General features: G+C 40.3%; 1 protein-coding gene across 1 annotated transcript; it reads right to left on the bottom strand.

Annotated features, from left to right (window-relative positions):
* Positions 1-3,907: 3,907 nt before the first annotated feature.
* On the bottom strand, positions 3,908-11,673 carry PLAU (plasminogen activator, urokinase). The gene is made up of 10 exons (XM_082308171.1): positions 11,584-11,673; positions 10,381-10,435; positions 10,098-10,202; positions 9,371-9,536; positions 8,934-9,019; positions 8,632-8,821; positions 7,838-7,992; positions 6,565-6,705; positions 5,834-5,982; positions 3,908-4,968 (listed from the first exon to the last, which is right to left on the bottom strand). The coding sequence occupies exons 1-10, from the start codon at positions 11,641-11,643 to the stop codon at positions 4,774-4,776; spliced, it is 1,302 nt and encodes a 433-aa protein (XP_082164297.1). The 5' UTR covers positions 11,644-11,673; the 3' UTR covers positions 3,908-4,773.
* Between the last annotated feature and the right edge of the window lie 6,158 nt (positions 11,674-17,831).

Below are 17,831 nucleotides of genomic sequence, written 5' to 3'. Positions count from 1 at the left end.
GCTCGCTCTCTGTAAGGAGGGAAAGAAAATGTTTCCTTAGGATTCTGTTGCAGGAAGAGAAAGTTTTGCAAAACAGTGCTCTCATCTTCTGCCCTTCTTTTTCCCAGGCTCTGATAACTAGCCAGCCAGATGATACTGTAGTTGTGGGGCCGAAGTCAGGCAGAGACCATTGAAAGAGAGTATATGAAGCATTGTAGCAGACAAAGCAGAGATGTATGTAAGCTGTATGTTTGTTTAAAGATTTCATTTCTGTTGGGAAGAACAAATAAGATTGCACACCCAAAACAGCATCTAAATTTCCTCTCGTCTCAAGACTGTCTTTTGTTGATACTTTCTCCAGAGCTTCCTAAATTTCAAAATGAAAGAGACCTGAATGCAAATTTTGTTTATCGCTCCTTTTTCTTTTGTACTTATATTCATAATGATGGGAAGAAGTTGAAATTTAAATTGTATTGACTTTATTCATAGAAAAAGCCCATAGAAGTTGATAAGTGTGCCGTTCGTTACAATGATAATAATACCCAGTCGCCCTGAAGATATTTGTATTCTCCACCTGTTGAAAATCTGCTGACTTCAGTACTTTGATAAATGTTTAAATGAAAGAAATGCTGAAGTGAGTAAGCTGTAGCATCCCAAAAGACATGATTAAGACATAGTATATTTTTGTCTAAAATTATATTACCATTGCTTACTTTGTGCCCAAAGTATTCTCTGCCAACACTGGTCAGGCTGTCCTGTTTGTTAGTTACTGTCTAGAAAGGCAGTGAAGAGGTACCTTCCTTCTCTTCTTGCACAGTCTCCAGTCTCTCAGTCTCTTGCAGGAGATCTCCAACTTGTTCTCTAGAAACAATGCAATTTAAACTCCCTGCACAAACTTTAATCAGCAGTCCACAAACTGCATGCTTTTGCCGAATAACGCTACCACACACAGTGGTAACCTCTACTAATAAATTTCTGTTTGCAGATCCCAACCACAAATTGTATTGCCAAATAGTTCACAATCCAGTATTGTTGGTAATCATTTCGTGTTCCAGTATTGTTGGTACTCATTTTGTGTTTAAGTAGTGCTTGCTGTCCCTGTACGAGACTGGGCTGTTGGCATGTTACTCACAGTACATTCACACGGTTGTCAACTCCCCCTCCTCCTGACAAATCATACCCAGGCAGATCTGTGGGAGAAAGGAAGTACTGTCCCACCCATTTTATAGAAGGCAAATTGAAGTATAAAGACATGTGACTTAACAATAACAGAGCTGGAAATAATCCAGGTGTTACAGGCTTCAGTCTTGAGTCTAAAGGACAAGACTTCATTAAGATTATTATTCCTATCATTCCATCACCAATGTGCAAGGTTCATGTACCCAGATTACAATAAACTACAAGATGTAGCATGCTTCTCACAAATCCCAGTGTGCTTTTTGGAAAGAGAAAATGTAGTTTATGCATTTTCCCTTGATTTTTGAAGGGATTGCTGTAATCGAATTTGTATATCTGAGCAACTCTGAATTCATGATTGCCTTGCTATGAAGCGAAGACATCAATTAGTCTAACAATGAGTTGAGTTTATCTATCTAGCTCATCTCTATTTGATTAAAAAAAAAAAAAAAAAGGAAAAATAAGTTTTTCTCTCTTCAGAGGTTTTTTGCATTCTTTGGTATGTATAACATGACAAACATTTGACCAAAATGTTATCATGAGTACTTTTTCAAAAGAGACAAGTCTGCTCATTTGTAGTCAGAGCACTGCTTGTAGATCACAACAAATTTCTTGCTCAAGACTTTTCCAAAATGTTTCTGAAATCTGTGGTCATTCATCATTAAGCAGCTAGTGACCGAGACCAAAAGGTTTGTATGAGAGCTCCATAAGGAATGATTGCACATAGACATTTGATTTTTTTTTTCCCTGAATTCTTAAATGAACTATAATGACAAAGCAAATGTTAATATGGTCTCATCTACAAAAATCAGTTAAATTTTGCTAGCAGTCCTGTAATTTGACCCCAAATTCTGCATTTGTGAGAGGAAGTGAATAACTACAAAACATTTGGATACTAACTTTTTAAAAAATAGACCAAAATATGGCAAGCCAAATTGCTAGTCTGAGATCTTTTGACCAGTAACTACTGGAGTCTTGCTGGCTCACTGTCTTACCCAGTTAGGATGGATGGGACTGCAAACTTCAGAAATTAGCCTGCTAATTAGGCTGCTAATTTGTTCCATGACGGCCATTTCAGTGTAGGAAGTCATTTAATGCTTGGCAGGATATTGTTTTGGTATGTGCAAGCCTTTTACTTTCACAATCACAAACATCACACAAATATATGGCGTCTTGATGCTATGATACAAACTCTTTTCTGTGAATTTGCTATAAACATTTTTTATAGCAGTGTCTCCAGTCTGTCTCATCTTATAGCTTCCTTAAAAGAAACAAAATCAAAGCAGACAGTGCATGCTCTTTAGAATGTTGAAATAATGCTAGGATCTCACTACGTTCACTTAATCACCCAAAAGAGAAGACCTTGAGAATATTATCTGCCTTTGGTGTCTGACCAAACAGAAGAATGTATCTTCAGCAAGAACTTCCTTTGAGTTTAATTGTGACATTTTGTCCAGAATTAGAAATGCAGTTGGCTTCAAGTATTTCTTTGTTCTTAGCACTCTCTACTATGAATTCTGTTCTAGCTAAACTTCTTTCTTGAAAAAGAAAATTAACTGAAATATAAATAAATCTTGCTGTTCAAATATAATTTCTACTATCTAAGCTTTTGCTTAGCAGTACTTGAGGTCAACTTCAAATGCTTTTCTTTGAAAATTAGTGTCCACATGGTAGTACTGAGGAAAGCCAAAACTATCACTGTCCTTTTAGCACCTTTCTATGATACTGCTGCATTGCATTCTTCCACATGCAGTAGCATTTTAGCTAAGTTAATACGAGTCAACTTTTGGAACTAATTTCTTGATCCCCTACCCCCCAAGTGATTTGGATCTTATTGTAGAGCAGTTCTGGAGCATGAGAACTGTATTCCCTTAAGGTGAAGCCCAGACAGGATGTTTTGCTTTACAAGTTCACCTAATGTTCCACAACCACTTGAGAATGGCTAGTCCACAGAGCTAGACCATAGAATTGTTTAGGTTGGAAAAGACCTTTAAGATCATTAAGTCCAACCGTTAACCTAGCACTGCCAAGTCCACCACTAAACCATGTCCCTAAGCACTACATCTAACTGTTTAAGTACCTCCAGGGATGGGGACTCAACCACTTCCCTGGGCAGCCTGTTCCAGTGCTTATCACCCTTTCAGTGAAGAGATTTTTTTCTAATATCCAACCTAAACTTCCCCTAGCGCAACTTGAGACCATTTCCTCTTGTCCTATCACTCATTACTTGAGAGAAGAGACCGACCCCCACCTCGCTACAACCTCCTTTCAGGTAGCTGTAGAGAGTGATAAGGTCTCCCCTCAGCCTCCTCTTCTCCAGGCTAAACAACCCCACCTAAAGCACATGCAGCATGTACACTGGATCCTCAGCACTGTTGTTCATTCCATGCTCTATGTCTTGCTAGTGCACACATAGTTTTCTAGCATTCTAGCCCAGAGCAGAAGACATTCGTTTCTCATATGAAATGCTTTAGTAAACAGGAAGTTCAAACATTTATGTTTGCCAAGGGACTTCATGGTTCAGATTAGAACCTAATAATGGTATTTCTCTTCAAATCATACCCTTCCCCTTTCAAGAGAGGAGGAACAGACACATAAGAATAACAGGATTTTTTAATGATATTTTAACATCCATAATACAAACAATAAGTTAAACACAGTAAAAAATAATTAAATAAAGCTTGAGGTTCCAGCCCTCATACAAATAATTCAAATCTGTAAAACAAAGACAAGTTTAAAAATAAAACCAGCATAAGTCTTGGGGAAAAAGAAGTAGTTTCCATATAAGATCAGTTAAATGAATAGAAATAAAGTTCTGACTTTTGACATCTGCAGCATTCAAGGAGTGCCAAGTCCTTAAATCCTCTCCTGGGTGCACAGGTACATGTAGAGAGGTTGCATAATCAGACTTTTCAGGGGACCCAGACACCTTCAGCTGTGACCTGGAAGTCCAGTCAAGTTTCCAATTTGCCTTCTTGCAGCACAGTTCTTAAGTGGAAGTTTGTAATACTGACACAGCCACAGGTGCCATCCCTAGATTTTATTACCTGTTGGGTCTATAGCAATGAACCCTGTACACCAAGCATTGCCTCAGCCGAAGTAGACTTTGGTCCTTCTTCATGCATTAGTGATAATACTGATGCAGTTTCTTTCACTTTGTGACGCAAAGCGTGATCACCCTCTCAGTACTGGTCTTAACAGATTAGGTTTCTAGGACTTGAGACTTAGCATTGCTCAGTGTGATGAGGAAAGATTTTAGACTCAGGCCACATATAAAATGAATACCTGAGTTAAATAAGTTAAAACTTTACAAATACTTCCAGACCAAATGCTGGTTCATAAATTAAGTGGACAGATAACCTGATATGCATAGTATCGTGCATGGGAATACTCATTTAAATGTTAAATATTTTAGCTTCCCATGGAGTGGTTTTCAGGTAATTCAGAGTATTAAGATAATATATCAACCATCTCTCTGCCTCAGGAACACTGATGTGACTGGCAGACCACACGAGCATTTAAAAGGAAAGCCTCTCATGACATTCAGGACTTTGGTGTCCTGGCATCAGTATAGGCTTGATCTTGTTCATTTGAGTCCAGATGTTAAAAAAAAAAAGGTCATTTTGGTTCAGGGAGAAAATGACTCTTCGTGATGACTGCATTCATATTGGAGTCAATCCAGTTAAGGTATCGAGTAACTCTGGTGTAAACGCCAGGCTTGTTTTCTTTTGCACAGCCATCTCCCCAGCTGACAATCCCATAAAGCGTCATCCTGCCATTGTGCTCACAGACCATGGGACCACCAGAGTCTCCCTGACAATGGAAAGAGAACATATTAGGCCATTTTCTACAGATAAAGCCTTTATAACAGGCAGCCTGTGATTATCGTTTTTCTAGAGTGAAACAAGCTAGTAAATACCTATGAGCTAAAGTTTCGATTTTTGGGAACACTGCATAGATGGAACAGAAGGCTCAGCATCTGCTGTGACTTGAACACAGTCTGTAAGGTAAGGAGTTCTCCAGTTCCCCTCTAGCAGGGCATGGAGAGAATAGTTGCCTTGCATACAACACTCCATCCTAAGTTTATGTTACTAGCCTAATATGTGTGATTATAAGGTCAAAGTCAACATACCCAATTTTCATCAGAATCAATTGTCTCCCTGTCCATAAGGTAGTTTTACATTTAAGGACAATACTTGTTCTTTTTAGTGGCTCATATGGCCACTCTGCCCAGGGAGGGTGCAAGGAAGCAAATCTAGTTTTGAGGAATCTGTGGAGGGGCTCGGTGCCCTCCAGTAGTTCACCTTTTATCCCTTTGCAGAGCTATAGTTAACGTTAAGAAAGTGCAAGCTGAGATTGGAATAGCTACTGTATCTTCTGATGCATATCTACCAGCCATTGCTTGAATAGATTGTAGATAAGGTCTTGAGGAATAACAATGGCTAAGATACTGCAGTTCTTGCTCCTCCAAAAGAGGGTCTGAACTGGGGTAACACCTAACTCTAGGTTCCAACCTTCTTCCATATGTTTGACCACACTACAGGTCAACTCCACTGAATGTACTAAATTCCTGCTACATAAAGAGACTGTTCTGACTAGTAGAATTACAAGATGCCACCAACTGATCCATATAGTATACATGCATTTTTTTAAAGTTTATAAGATAAAACAGTTTTACCTTGCATGCATCAGTCATCCATGTGGGATCTCCAGCACAGACCATGTTGTCAGTAACTCTGATATCATCATAGTATTGATATTTACAATTTGTCTGTGATATTAAGTTTACAGTGGCTGACATCAGTCTTTGAGCATAGTAAATGTCATCTGCAAACAAAACATTATTTAACTATTTTCACTATCCAAGACAAAACAAACAAAAAAACCACCCCGTAACACACACACTTTCAGCACTTAAAATAAATTAGTATAATATTCCAGTTCTGATTTGAGGCTCTTATTTCCAGCTTATGCAGTATTGGTTTAGTTTTACTGTTAATGAATAAGTTTTAAAGAGAAAAAAAAGTGTTCCAAATGCAAACTATAAAGCTTGGTTTTTAGAGAGAAAGAGTTTGATAGTTTTTGAAGGAAGTTCTGCACAAATGCAATCCTTTCTTAATCCTCTAACACAGCTTTAATTTTTTCTACTCCTCACCACATCAGGAATAAAAATATTGCTGTGTTTTACAGCTTGGCTTACTTCATATGGTTGACAAGTGTGAGAAGCATCAAATAGGAAATGCCATGAACAACTAGAGAAGATGATAGCAATGATCATCTTTGAGATGCATGTAGATTACATAAAATAGAAAGGAATCTTTTTCTAATCCTTTGCAGATCATGGTATACAAAACATCCACTTCCCACACTGGGCAAGTAGAACTTTAGAAAGAGAAGTCATTCACTTACAAAAATCTTGTTTGCCATAGCCAGCTATTTCACACCGGGTATTGTCTTGTAAGTGAAGGTCCTTCTCTGGCAAGCAGACTGTTCTGACATATTTGGATTCTACTGCACACTGTCCAGAAGTTGTTCTTATCCTTATCAAAGCTAAGAAACAAGCCAGGGAAGATACAGTTAGATTTGTAAAGCAAGATTTTCCTCCTCAAATTCTCCAAGAATAGGAGTATCAGGTACAGTTAACAGGAATAGTTGCAATGACATTTAGTTCTGGTTACATATCGTTCTTCTCATTACTAAATAATGACCCAGTGGCATTCCAAAAGCAACAACAAAATTAATTTCACAGTACTAAAACTGGCAAGCTTTCCAACTTGAACTTCCTTCCTGGAAGGACAGGGTGTCATAGCTCAGTGACAGACTCTGCAAGTGTATCTTCAGATGTTTTAAAACCTCAGCTTCCTGCCTGGCTGTAGAAGGTGGCACCCACTGCCCTGCTGAAGAAGGGGCAGTTTGTACTGTACTTCTCACCAGAAGGGCTTACGAAGCTATTCTTTGAGTCTTTTTCCTTAGCAGCAGGAATTTGGAATGGGCGGTAGAGTTTTAAGTGTCAAATTCAAGAGTAGCAAGTCTGTTCTGTGCGAATTGCAAAAGCCCATCTCTGACTTTGTTGATTTAGGGATAGGCTTATGAAAGTCTGGATTAATTCAGGATAACCTTCAGCTTATGTGGTACCTGATATAGCATTCCCCTACTATATGCTGAAACCTACTGTGCATGCATTTTTTCATCATTTACTATACATAGTGTTATCTCTCTAGACATAGAATAACATAATCTCTATGCCACAAAGTTCTGGGCCTTCTGTGCTCAAGGCAGAGCAATCATACTGCATGTGTATAGGATGTCCTGCCCCACTCTGGACGGCTAGACCTGGTGTGCACACATTTCTGCTGACAGGCAGCCCCCTCCAGTTGGGAAGATGGTAGAAATAGGATGCTGCCACCAGTGCTTATGGAAAAGCCATGCCTTGTACAGGTCCAGAGATAAGACAGGCTTATAGTTGACTGTATGCCAGCTGATGCACCTGACGTGTGCCACAAATCAAGTTTATACAACTGGAAAACTCTTGCTCAGCACAGGCCTAGTTCTCAGATGCACCTAGTTTCTATTCCCCTTAATCTCATCTCTGGTTCTACTTCTTCTAGAAGACTTATGCCACAATTACATAGCCTTCAGCTATCCTCAGTATTTTAAAGGCTCATATTAAGATGCCACTTACCAATATCATTCTCATTGCCACCTGTGTCATCTGTAAAGTCAGGGTGAGAGATGATGTCCTCGACCATGAATACTTGTTCCTTATCATCAGTAACATTCAGTATGGACTTTCCAAGGAAGACTTTATAGATGGATTTGTCTTGTGGCTTTTTTGACCTGAGTGAGAGTGAAGAGATTCATGAAGGCTACCAGTTTCTGAGAGAAAGGTCAACAGTTTATATCAAGTCCCAGTTCTGTTTTGTGTTTACTTTAATGCTGACAAGAAAAAGCAAAATTTAGTCAGCTTTGAAAGTTGATCCAGTATTCTAAAGGAAAGCATCCCGATTTTCCATTTGAAGGGATTAAGGGGTTATGTTCAGGCATTTTGAAATGCACACCTAGCTAGCTGCTACTAATGCCAAGCATTGGTGATGAGAATCTCCTGCAGGATGTCAGGAGGATCAGCTTTCCACAGGAAAAAACAACAAAAAACACCCATAAATGTATTGCTCAACAGCTCATCACCTTTCAGTACAACTTTTAAGTTTTGGGAACAGCTAAGGTGAGATGAAACCCTGGCTCCATTTTAGGCTAAAATTGTTTAAATTGCATAATCCACCCAAATGTTCACATCTTGCTAGCTCATTTTGCTAGACTTGGACTCCCAGAGGCTTAATGTTTATGGCTGCTCTTCTTGTTTTGCTCAAAAGAACATTCTTACTATGGTACGTTTTGAAGGGTTGCTCAGTGAGCACCACGCAAAGAAATCAGTTGAACGAAGTTGCAAATAGGAAGGATGTGGAACTGTAAACTTACGGAGCATGAAAGCAGTGTGCTGCTGTAAGTACCCAGCAAGGGTCAATGAGGCTGCCACCGCACAAAAAATAGTCGACGCCCCTTATGTTTTGGAAGATGCCAGCTATCCAAGGCTGAGACTCAACCTCTGCCTGGCTTCCACCAACAATCTTGAAGTACTTGCTGATGCTCCTTTGACCACATGAACGGCCTATGAAAGGAGAAATTTTGTTCAGATGTTCTTAAAACTAAGCACCAACCTTGTGCTATTAAAAAAAGCACCAAACAAAAAACCCAGTTGTCTCAAAACTAATGTTACTTACCACACTGCGCTATGTTGCAGGGTGTTTTTTCAATGATGAATCCCTTTTTGGTGTAACACCAGGGCTTGTTGCTTCCATTTGGGTTTCTAGAAGATAAGGGAAGTGTTCTTTTCATAAAGACTTAAAGTATCTTAGAATTCTAAATGTTCTGAAAAGGTCAAAAGTATTCTGTTGTGAGATATACCAGAGAAAATAATTAACAACTGACTATTACTGTTGCATATTGGGAATTTTGCAGTACAATCTGCTTCAGTGGTGAGAACTCTAGACACTTCAGAGTCACATTCCAAATATTTTTAGTCAAAATTAATCTCTGTAATATTCTGGTGTGGGGTTTTTTTTCATTTGTTTGTTTTTAAAAACATGTGCTATCACTGGAGGCACTGATGGGACTGTGACAATAGAAGTCATCCCAGGAAGAGTGATGCTTTTCTTACCTGCAGTAGCTGTGTTTGCCCAGTCCGAGCTGCAAAGCATTCTTCAAGTGAGCATGGTAATGACCCCTCCTGATTACTGAGGGAAGGTCCCATGGCAGGCATTCGTCTTCTGTTGCCATTCCTCTATAGTCCTCCCCATTCTCAGTATAGCACATGCTGTCAGTGTCTGAGACAATAAATATTTTGTTAGCAGCATGTTCTTGTTTATAATTGTTTTGAGACAGAAATAATCTGCATGGATCCTTCTAATGAGAAATAAGTTCATTCATTACACTTGAAAACAGATGATGCAAAATCTGGACTGATTATATATTCCTATTAAATTTGTTCTATATGGATTTTGAGCATCGAGTATCTTATGCTTTAAAGCATGCCTATTGCTTCTTTAATAGTTGTAGAAGTGTACTTCACGATATAATCAGTTCTTCTGCTGCTTCCAAACACTCCCAAGCAAGTTCACTTTTTTCCCCCCTCCAAACTAAAACATTTGTGAGAAGGTAGGCAACATTAGTGAAGCAGGGACAAAAAAAAAAAAATAGAGATCCTGATTTTGCACCAATATTTAGCTGTTTCTCCTCACTTAGTCTGTTAGTATGAAGCACTAATGGATATCCAGTCATGTGTTTATGGGTAATACTTTCACTTGGCATTTCATATTCATGATTTGCCTATCTTTTGAGATCTTTTCAATCAATTTAGTTAGTATTAAGGAAGAGAAATACTCTACCTAGTTCACAGTGAATCCCAGTGTATCCTTCTGGACATATGCAACGAATAATTCTGCTAAAGAGGTAATAGGTAATGCAGGTTCCTCCATTCAAACAATGGCATTCTGCAAGTAAAAGACATCACTAATTAGAGGCAAAACAATTGAATGTTCAAGTGAAATGTAGTTGCAAACTAAGTTTTAGTTGTTTAAGTATCATTAAGAGTCTTTCTTCTTTAGGAAGATGTAATTGCAGGTTAACAAGTTCTTTTTATGTTCAAGGAGAACAGGCAGAGATATTTACCCTTGTGATCTGATCTGTGTTTGTGTAGCAGCTTGTCGTACTTCTTGCTATAAACCTAAGGGAAAAGAAAAAAGGATTTTAAGGAAACAGTTTCTTTTATATGGTTTGATTCTCTTTTATGGGCCCAAGCTCTGTTCCCTACTGCATATGTTCAACAGTTTAGTTTTTTGCATGTAGTTACTAGCTGAACCTGCTCTGTGGAATTTGGCTCTGAATGAAAAGTAGAACTCTACTTGAGTAAAAGCAGAATAGCGAAGGAAAAAAAAGCCACCACATACACACACCACATAAAAACCCTCAGGAAAACCCCACCAATCTGGTCCACTGCATCAGGTCAACATTGCAGTTATTTCTGCTATAAGGACCCAGGCAGCTCTCGATGGTCAGTGCCCCTAAGACAGGGAAGGAAACTTCTCCCTCCCCACCTCTCAGCCATCAGGCAGTGCAGCAAAGATGCAATATTCTCCAGCTGCCTCTGTCATTTTGGTGACCTTGGTGCTTCACGTTTGTGCCATGGAATAAAAGCCAGTAGATTTGTACAACAATAGATTCTTGCCCTGTACTTCAGGTCCTGCCTCTGCTTTGCAGGCTGGATATTTCTTTCTCCATGGAATTAAATAAGATTAGGCTTTTAGTATACTTTTCCCACAGGCCAAGTAGGCTTGCCTGAGCTAAAACAAGTAATGGTAACAATATAATTCCATAATGTTGGTGAATGGCTCTGCTGATAGATATCAGCTGTCATACAAGTGGATAATAAAAAAATTCAAATTCAAATCTGTTGCGCCTTTTTCAGCATCACACTTTCAAGTAGGGGAGGTGGAAATTTAGTTAAAGCCCAATATCCACCTCCATGAAAGACCAGCGAGCTCTTGGTACTCAGTGTCCAGGTCTAAATTGCATTAAGAGAAAAAAGAAAAGCTAGATTTCTTGGTTATTGCATGATGTCTTCACTATTTGAATGTTAGCAGACATCTTAGGGTAAAGCAGAATCAGAAGAAAAACCAAAGGGTTCAGAAACATGTTTCTTGGAAGTACATGTGCAGCAGATGTATATATACATGCAAAGGCAGCAAAAAGGAGAATTCAAGTCAAAAGCCTACTACACTGTCCAAAGCAGAAGTATAATCAAAACCAGAAGTAGTAGTTCCAAGTGAACACACACACCCCCCACACCCCCCCCCAATTAATTTCAAAACTTACAGAATCTAGTCCCGTGACTAGCGTGCCCAGCGTTACGGTGAGGAAGATGAGTAACTTCATGTCGTTAGTTAACTTCTCACTTTGTTCCTCTTCTATCTGTATTATTTTGATTCTGAAAATAAGAGGAACTTATTGTCATGTTGTAGCTTGCAGCATCAGCTGTCTTGTTTCTGTTGTCTTCAGTTGGTTTCAGAATAAGTCACAACACAATTGACAGAAGAATTAAGCATTCACTTGCTGTGAAATATCTGCTTATTATTTCCATAAATCAAATTAGAGGTTATTGTTTGAAGCTTTTTTGGTACATTTGGCAATACAGCCAGATTTTTTGGAGTTTAAATGAAGCAAAGAAAGGGAAATTGGAAAAACCCATACTCAGTTTCTGCAGTGTGGACTAACACAGTTAGAAATTGGCAGATGTACGTAGTGGCTGTCCAGCTGTTTATACCTATTTAACTGATTATTACGACCTTGCAACAAAAGCACTGAACATCCACATTTAGGGTATGAAAGGGAAAGCTCCTTTTTTCATTACCTCTCTAGCTTCTGACTGCATCTTGTTGATGCTAGGCACTTACATCAGCCTGGCCACCTCACTGAGTGCTTCTGACCACTGCACAACTCTTGAAAGTCTGGTCTTGATGTTACCTCACTTATTTACAGTTATTAGAGAGGCTTAGACCATATTCTGTCTTGATTTCTTATATCTTTCAGCCAAGCATGTATAGCAATCTTCCCAAGAGTAACTGTTAAAAAAAACTAGCTTGTAAAAATGAAGGGGGAAGAGAGCTATAAAGTACCAATATGTAATTTTTTTTTAAATTGCAATGCAAGCCGTGGGATTTTTTTTTTAAAGAGTCCTTAGTTCTAGAAAACTGGAAAACTTGATTTTTAAAAGAATCCATGGGAATCTTAGTTCTATTTACATCAGCAAGTAGTGTAATGCAGTAGGAGAGGGTATGCAGAACTGAGCTGGTGCTGAGGACCTGCTCCCCGCTGTATCTGCTTCAGAGGCTTCTATGTTGGACTAGCTCTAGCTTGGTCCTGCAGACTGAACATCTGCTGCTATTTGGAGTGCATCTTCCAGTTCGGTTTTATTCAGAAGAAATACAGTGCAAGTACTCTAAAGCCACTCGGTGGTATGAACCAAAACATGGGGAATAGAGAAGATCACTGGATTTGTCTGAAAAAAAGCTGACATGATGCAAACCAAAATGCTAATGTAGATGCACCCTTTGCTTGTAAGCAGGTTGCGTAATGCAAGGAAGCAAATCATGCCTCAGGTACCTGGACGTGCACACTTTTCAGATTCAGTTGTGATTTCAGCAGATACATTTTTCCTTAAACGTTATCTGTATTAAGATAATTATTTTTAGCATATTTGGCAGCTATGCAAGTAATTTGTCATTTGTTACCATAATTAGTTTCTCAGGCCCAACCTCAGCATCGCAACCAGCAGCACTGCTGAGTTCTTGTGAAAAGTCTGATGCACTGTAGCACGCAGAACAGATCTTCCCCACTGCTGAAATACCGCATTGCATGAGGTTTGGCGGTTTTGGTTGGGGTTTGGTTTTTTTTAATTTAAAGAGCAACCAGTTAATCCTGCTCGACTCATACCTAGCATTCTTGCCCTTAAATCCAAATTCGGTTTTAAAGGCATGGCACTTACCAGCGCAGGAGCCCCGAGGAGCGGCGCGGCGGCTGCCGGTGCCGGGCGGGAGAGCAAAGGCGGGCGGGCGGGCAGCGGCCGGGGCAGGCGCAGAGCGGCGGCGGCTGCTGGCGGCGCGGCGCAGGGCGGCCGCTATAAAGGCCGAGCCGGGGCGGTGCCGCTGCCGCCGCCGCCGCCCCGGGGCGGCTCCGCGCCCGCCCCCCCGGGACCTGCAAACGCTGCGGCGCTCGCCTCGCTGCAAACAAAAGCTGCTGGAGTGACTCAAGGGGGAAATTTCAAATGCTGCTTTTTGGTTTCGGGGGGTGCGGGGAGTACGGTGAGGGCGAACGAACACCTGTGTTCCGAGTTAGGTTTCTGTAAGGGGCTCCTTGGCTTCCCTGCGGCAGCCAGCAATTTCTTAGAGGCAGTTAAAAAACAAAAGAGAAATGACATAGTGACAGCTATGAGAAGAATGACTTGTCTTGAAACATGCCTAGAGATACGAACAAGTATGGTGTATTTTATTCGTATGGTGCTATCCCTAATGAGAGAAGCACAAATGATTTAGTAATTAATAGAGGATTAAATTGATTCAGGTGTGGGTTAAACACAGCCCACTGGGAGGGGGTATTGGGCCAGAATGTGTGCTTGAGGCACTGAATGTGTTTTCAGAGAGCTCCCTCCAGCTGAAACACAGGACATTTGGGACGAGCAGGGTGCATTGCTCATGCCAGCTGGAATCTATTAGGACCCGGGGCTCATAGTGGGGGCTAAACTGATCTCCAAAGCTACTTACAGCTCTCTTGCCCTCAAACAATCTTGTGGTCCTGAGAAATTGGTCATGGTTTTCCCATAATTTCTGTCTTCTAAAGAAATATTCAAAGTGGGGTCATCTCATGAGGTGTGGATGGAGTGGTGAACTGACAGACACCTATCTAAGAATACAGGCCTAGCAAAATAGATAGTCTTTCCTAGCCCAGTCCAGTGTGGTTTTTCACATTATGCTGTGACGTTGTAGCAATGCAGTGAATAACAGCAAACCAGCACGTAGTATTTGTTGGTATATTCATAGGGTTTAGCTTCAGATAGTGCAGGTGACTAAGCTGAGGCAGGTCTCCATAGGCTGCGTGCTGATGAAGAGTGATTTCTTCAGAGGTCAGGACAGAGCAGAAGTGGACTTGAATTTCCCTCAAGATGAATGTTTTCATAACTGGACAATTCAGAGCTTAAGGAGACCACCCTTGTATGTTTGACATCTAACTTCACTAGTATGTGTATGGGTTAGCTTTCTTCTTCCCTCCCCACCTCCTGTTTGTGTCAAGTCTGTGGTATAACCATACCTTTATTTGGGTACTAGCCACTTACATTCTCTATTCCTTTCTGTTCAGATCTTCAAGCTTATGTCAGAACAGACCTCTTTGCTTCACTGAATGGCAGGAACTGAGTCAAGTCAAGCTGGAAGTCCAAAAATGAACACAGGTAAGGAACAAATCTTTCTGAATTTCAGGACGAAAAATAATCCAGGTTTGAAAAGCAGTCTGGAACATTTACTCACTTAGTGAATTTTAATACACCAACCGTACACATAATAAATGAAGAAATGGGTCATGGTTTGTTCCAGCAGGGAAGGGACAAGGCACCAGGAAGAAGAGGGCTCCTCGGGGCTGGGCAGCTCCTCTCCTTCCTACTCCATGCTCCCAAGGAAGAGGTGCTAAGCCTTGGTGGCTTCCTCAAACTCTCTTTCTGGAAAAAGAGTCAATCCTAGAGCATCTAGGTTTCCTCTTTCCCATTTGTTTTTCCTTGAGAAGTGCTGTAGAAATATGAGCAATGATCTTCTCCCTGAGCCTTTGACCAAGCTGTGTAGATGTTCCCTTTTCCTCATTTTCCTCCTAAAACCTGAAGGTTCATACTTGTTTCCTAGGTCCAAGAGCCAAAAACTTTTGTTGTCTTCACTCTGGCACAAGATACAGCAACATTCAAAACTCCCTTTTTCTACCATTTGTCATATACTTAGGTTTTACTGAAATACCATATTACTTTATTGTCAATGATGGAATATATCTAAAAGGCCACCAGGAGAAGTGACCTGGGCTGTATTTCAATCAGGCTGGTAACAATTACTGATCAGAAACTCTGCCGTGTTTGCAGTATCACTTTAGTGCCATCAGATTCCTTTGGTCTGAATATTTGCATCTAAATAGCTGAATGAATTATAGTTGAATGATTGAACTGAAACTATGGTTTAGCAGAGAGATACCCAAGCTAGCTGCAAATGAGTTTGCTTTGGTACTGCAAGTAATCTCACAGCAAACAAGGCTTCATGATCTCCATGAGCATTAAGTGACTCTTAGGGAAGCAGAAATGGCTGAGATAATTTCCAGTGCCTGAGTTCACTGAGCTGGCTGATGGCTGGCACAATGAGATCTGAAGTGAGGTTGCAGCTGAAATAAACCCTTGGACCCTTGTTATGTGCCCTGCCTTAAGGCAGAAACCTTGGAAAATCTGGAGCCTGGCAGTTCCGGCAAGACCTCCACCTGACCTCAGAGCTGGACCTGCCTGCGCAGGTAGGAAATGCACAGACCCAGGGAGAGGGAGGGGTGAAACAGGACCAGTTCTGCTACCAAGGGACTTTCAGCAGCTTCAGGGTCAGGATTTGTTTGTTACTGTGTGTCCTGAGAGTTTAGAAGGGCCCTGTTACAAGCCATGTTATCTGTCCAGAACAAGATCATGATAGGACAGAGGAAAAGAAGGTCTTAATAACTCAAAATCAAAGTTGTTTGGGAAGAACAGTGAACAAAATGAAACGCCTACTAAAAGACTCTCAGTGGAACTTATGTGCCCAGTAGATACTGATTAATGACAAGCCATGGGGCTTAAGAGAGAAACTCTTGTACAGCCCCATGAACAAGTTTTCTATTTTGAGAGACACTTTCTGCTCTCCACTGTTTAATTCTTTTTCCTTATACACATCTGTGGTTTCATTGCTTTGGTCTCTTATCTGAATTTGGCAGAGGCATGGGCAGGATGGAAGGGTGAAGACTTCTGAAGAAAAGAGAGGTGCTACAGGAAGTGGTATGGGTGATCTTGTAGAAGACACTTTACCTGCTTAGTAGGAGTACAGCATCTAAACAAGCAAATACAATTCACAAAATTTAAAGTCATTCTCTCATTTACATAGCCAGGGCTGTTAATAATAGGGCTTTATATATTTCTCTTGTCTGTACCTGGATTATAACACAGAGTAAAGAAAATACATACAACTATTATGAGCTGCTTATGTGATCCAAGTCTGTGAACCCCTTGCAGTCGTATAGTACTCCTCTCAAACAGAGGTCAGATGCAGTGAATCCAACCCTGAAGAGCTAGTAGGATCAGACCCCCAGTCAGGCGGTTCTTGGTTTACTGTGATTCTGTGATTTAGTTTTCAGTTGCCGATAAGATCTTGCTGATTCTTTTAATTTATAGTTGAAGTAACTTCAATGTTTGAGGCTAATCGGCCAGCCTGACTTAGCAAATTTAGAAAAGATAACATTCCATTCCAACTAGATGAGGACACTGACCCTTTTAAAGAAATACAGGGGTTTTATCTAACGGTGGTGCGCTGAAAGAGATTGTGAGGTTCGCATTGTTTTGCAGAAGTTGCCAGGGTGGAGGTATTATTAGTTCCAGTGTTCATTTTCACATCTGATGATAAAATATTAAAACTAAAGAGAAATACCATCCACCACACATTGGTTCTGGTGGTCCATCAGTAAACTCCAAGAGGATAGAATTCACAGAGAGTTAAGTAACCCTGTAAATATTAGTAAAAGAACTGCAATAGAAGTGCTGTTCTATCAGGAAAAATTTCACTTACTGTGGTACCCTGACACTCCACGCTGGTTTTCTCCACCAGGGAAACTCACTAGCCTAATAGGAATCGCCACACGCTTAAAATTACGACTATGCTTTGAAATCTGCCCTAATCCTGAAATCCTGGCTCTGTGAGCAGACACTTCTGCAAGCCACCGCTGAAGATAATGGGGCTCAGCGCAGGGGGAGCAGTCCCTTCTGCTCAAGGCGCTTTTAGAGTCAGGGCTCAGATACGCCTGAGACTTTATATTGCCTTAAGTCTGGTGGTTGTGTGGAGCACATTCTGGTTTGTATCACATATCAATAATATCAGAATTATGTCTGTTTTGCCAACATGGCTTCCCATGAAATAGAAAAATCATTTGCAAGTCCTCACTACTCACGGTGCGTTAAGAACAGGGAGGTCTAAATTTGCATATGAGCAGTTATGTGTACCTGTACCTCTGTCATCTCACATAAAAGAGCAGGGTTAAGCCTCACATTCAGTATTTAGTTAGTGATTAAGAATACAAAAGCTAAGAAAACACCTAGATCTTTTTGACATGACTTGTCATCTCCATAATGGTAATAGTTTGTTGTTGGTTTTTTTTGGTTTTGTTTTGTTTTTTTAACAAAACAGCTTGTCACTGAATTAAGTAGCCCCAGCTATGGGTATAGAATGTAAAGAATATAGCTATATTTACAACTGCTTTTTGTATTGGAATGCAGCTTCAAAATCAAACAGTATTGGGTTACAGTAAATTTTGGA

Source organism: Platalea leucorodia, assembly GCF_965183815.1.
Source record: "Platalea leucorodia genome assembly, chromosome: 4".
Classification (NCBI taxonomy): Eukaryota; Metazoa; Chordata; class Aves; order Pelecaniformes; family Threskiornithidae; genus Platalea; species Platalea leucorodia.
Note: the sequence above shows the minus strand (reverse complement) of the source record. Positions and strands in the feature narration are given on the sequence as shown.

Bases quoted from the DNA above. Each gene is read 5' to 3' on its own strand.
- PLAU (XM_082308171.1), bottom strand. From the start codon at position 11,643: ATGAAGTTACTCATCTTCCTCACCGTAACGCTGGGCACGCTAGTCACG. The intron at 10,203-10,380 runs GTAAATATCTCT...TTTTACTTGCAG, and splicing joins ACACAGATCAGATCACAAGG to AATGCCATTGTTTGAATGGA. The intron at 7,993-8,631 runs GTAAGTTTACAG...ACTCTCACTCAG, and splicing joins GCACACTGCTTTCATGCTCC to GTCAAAAAAGCCACAAGACA.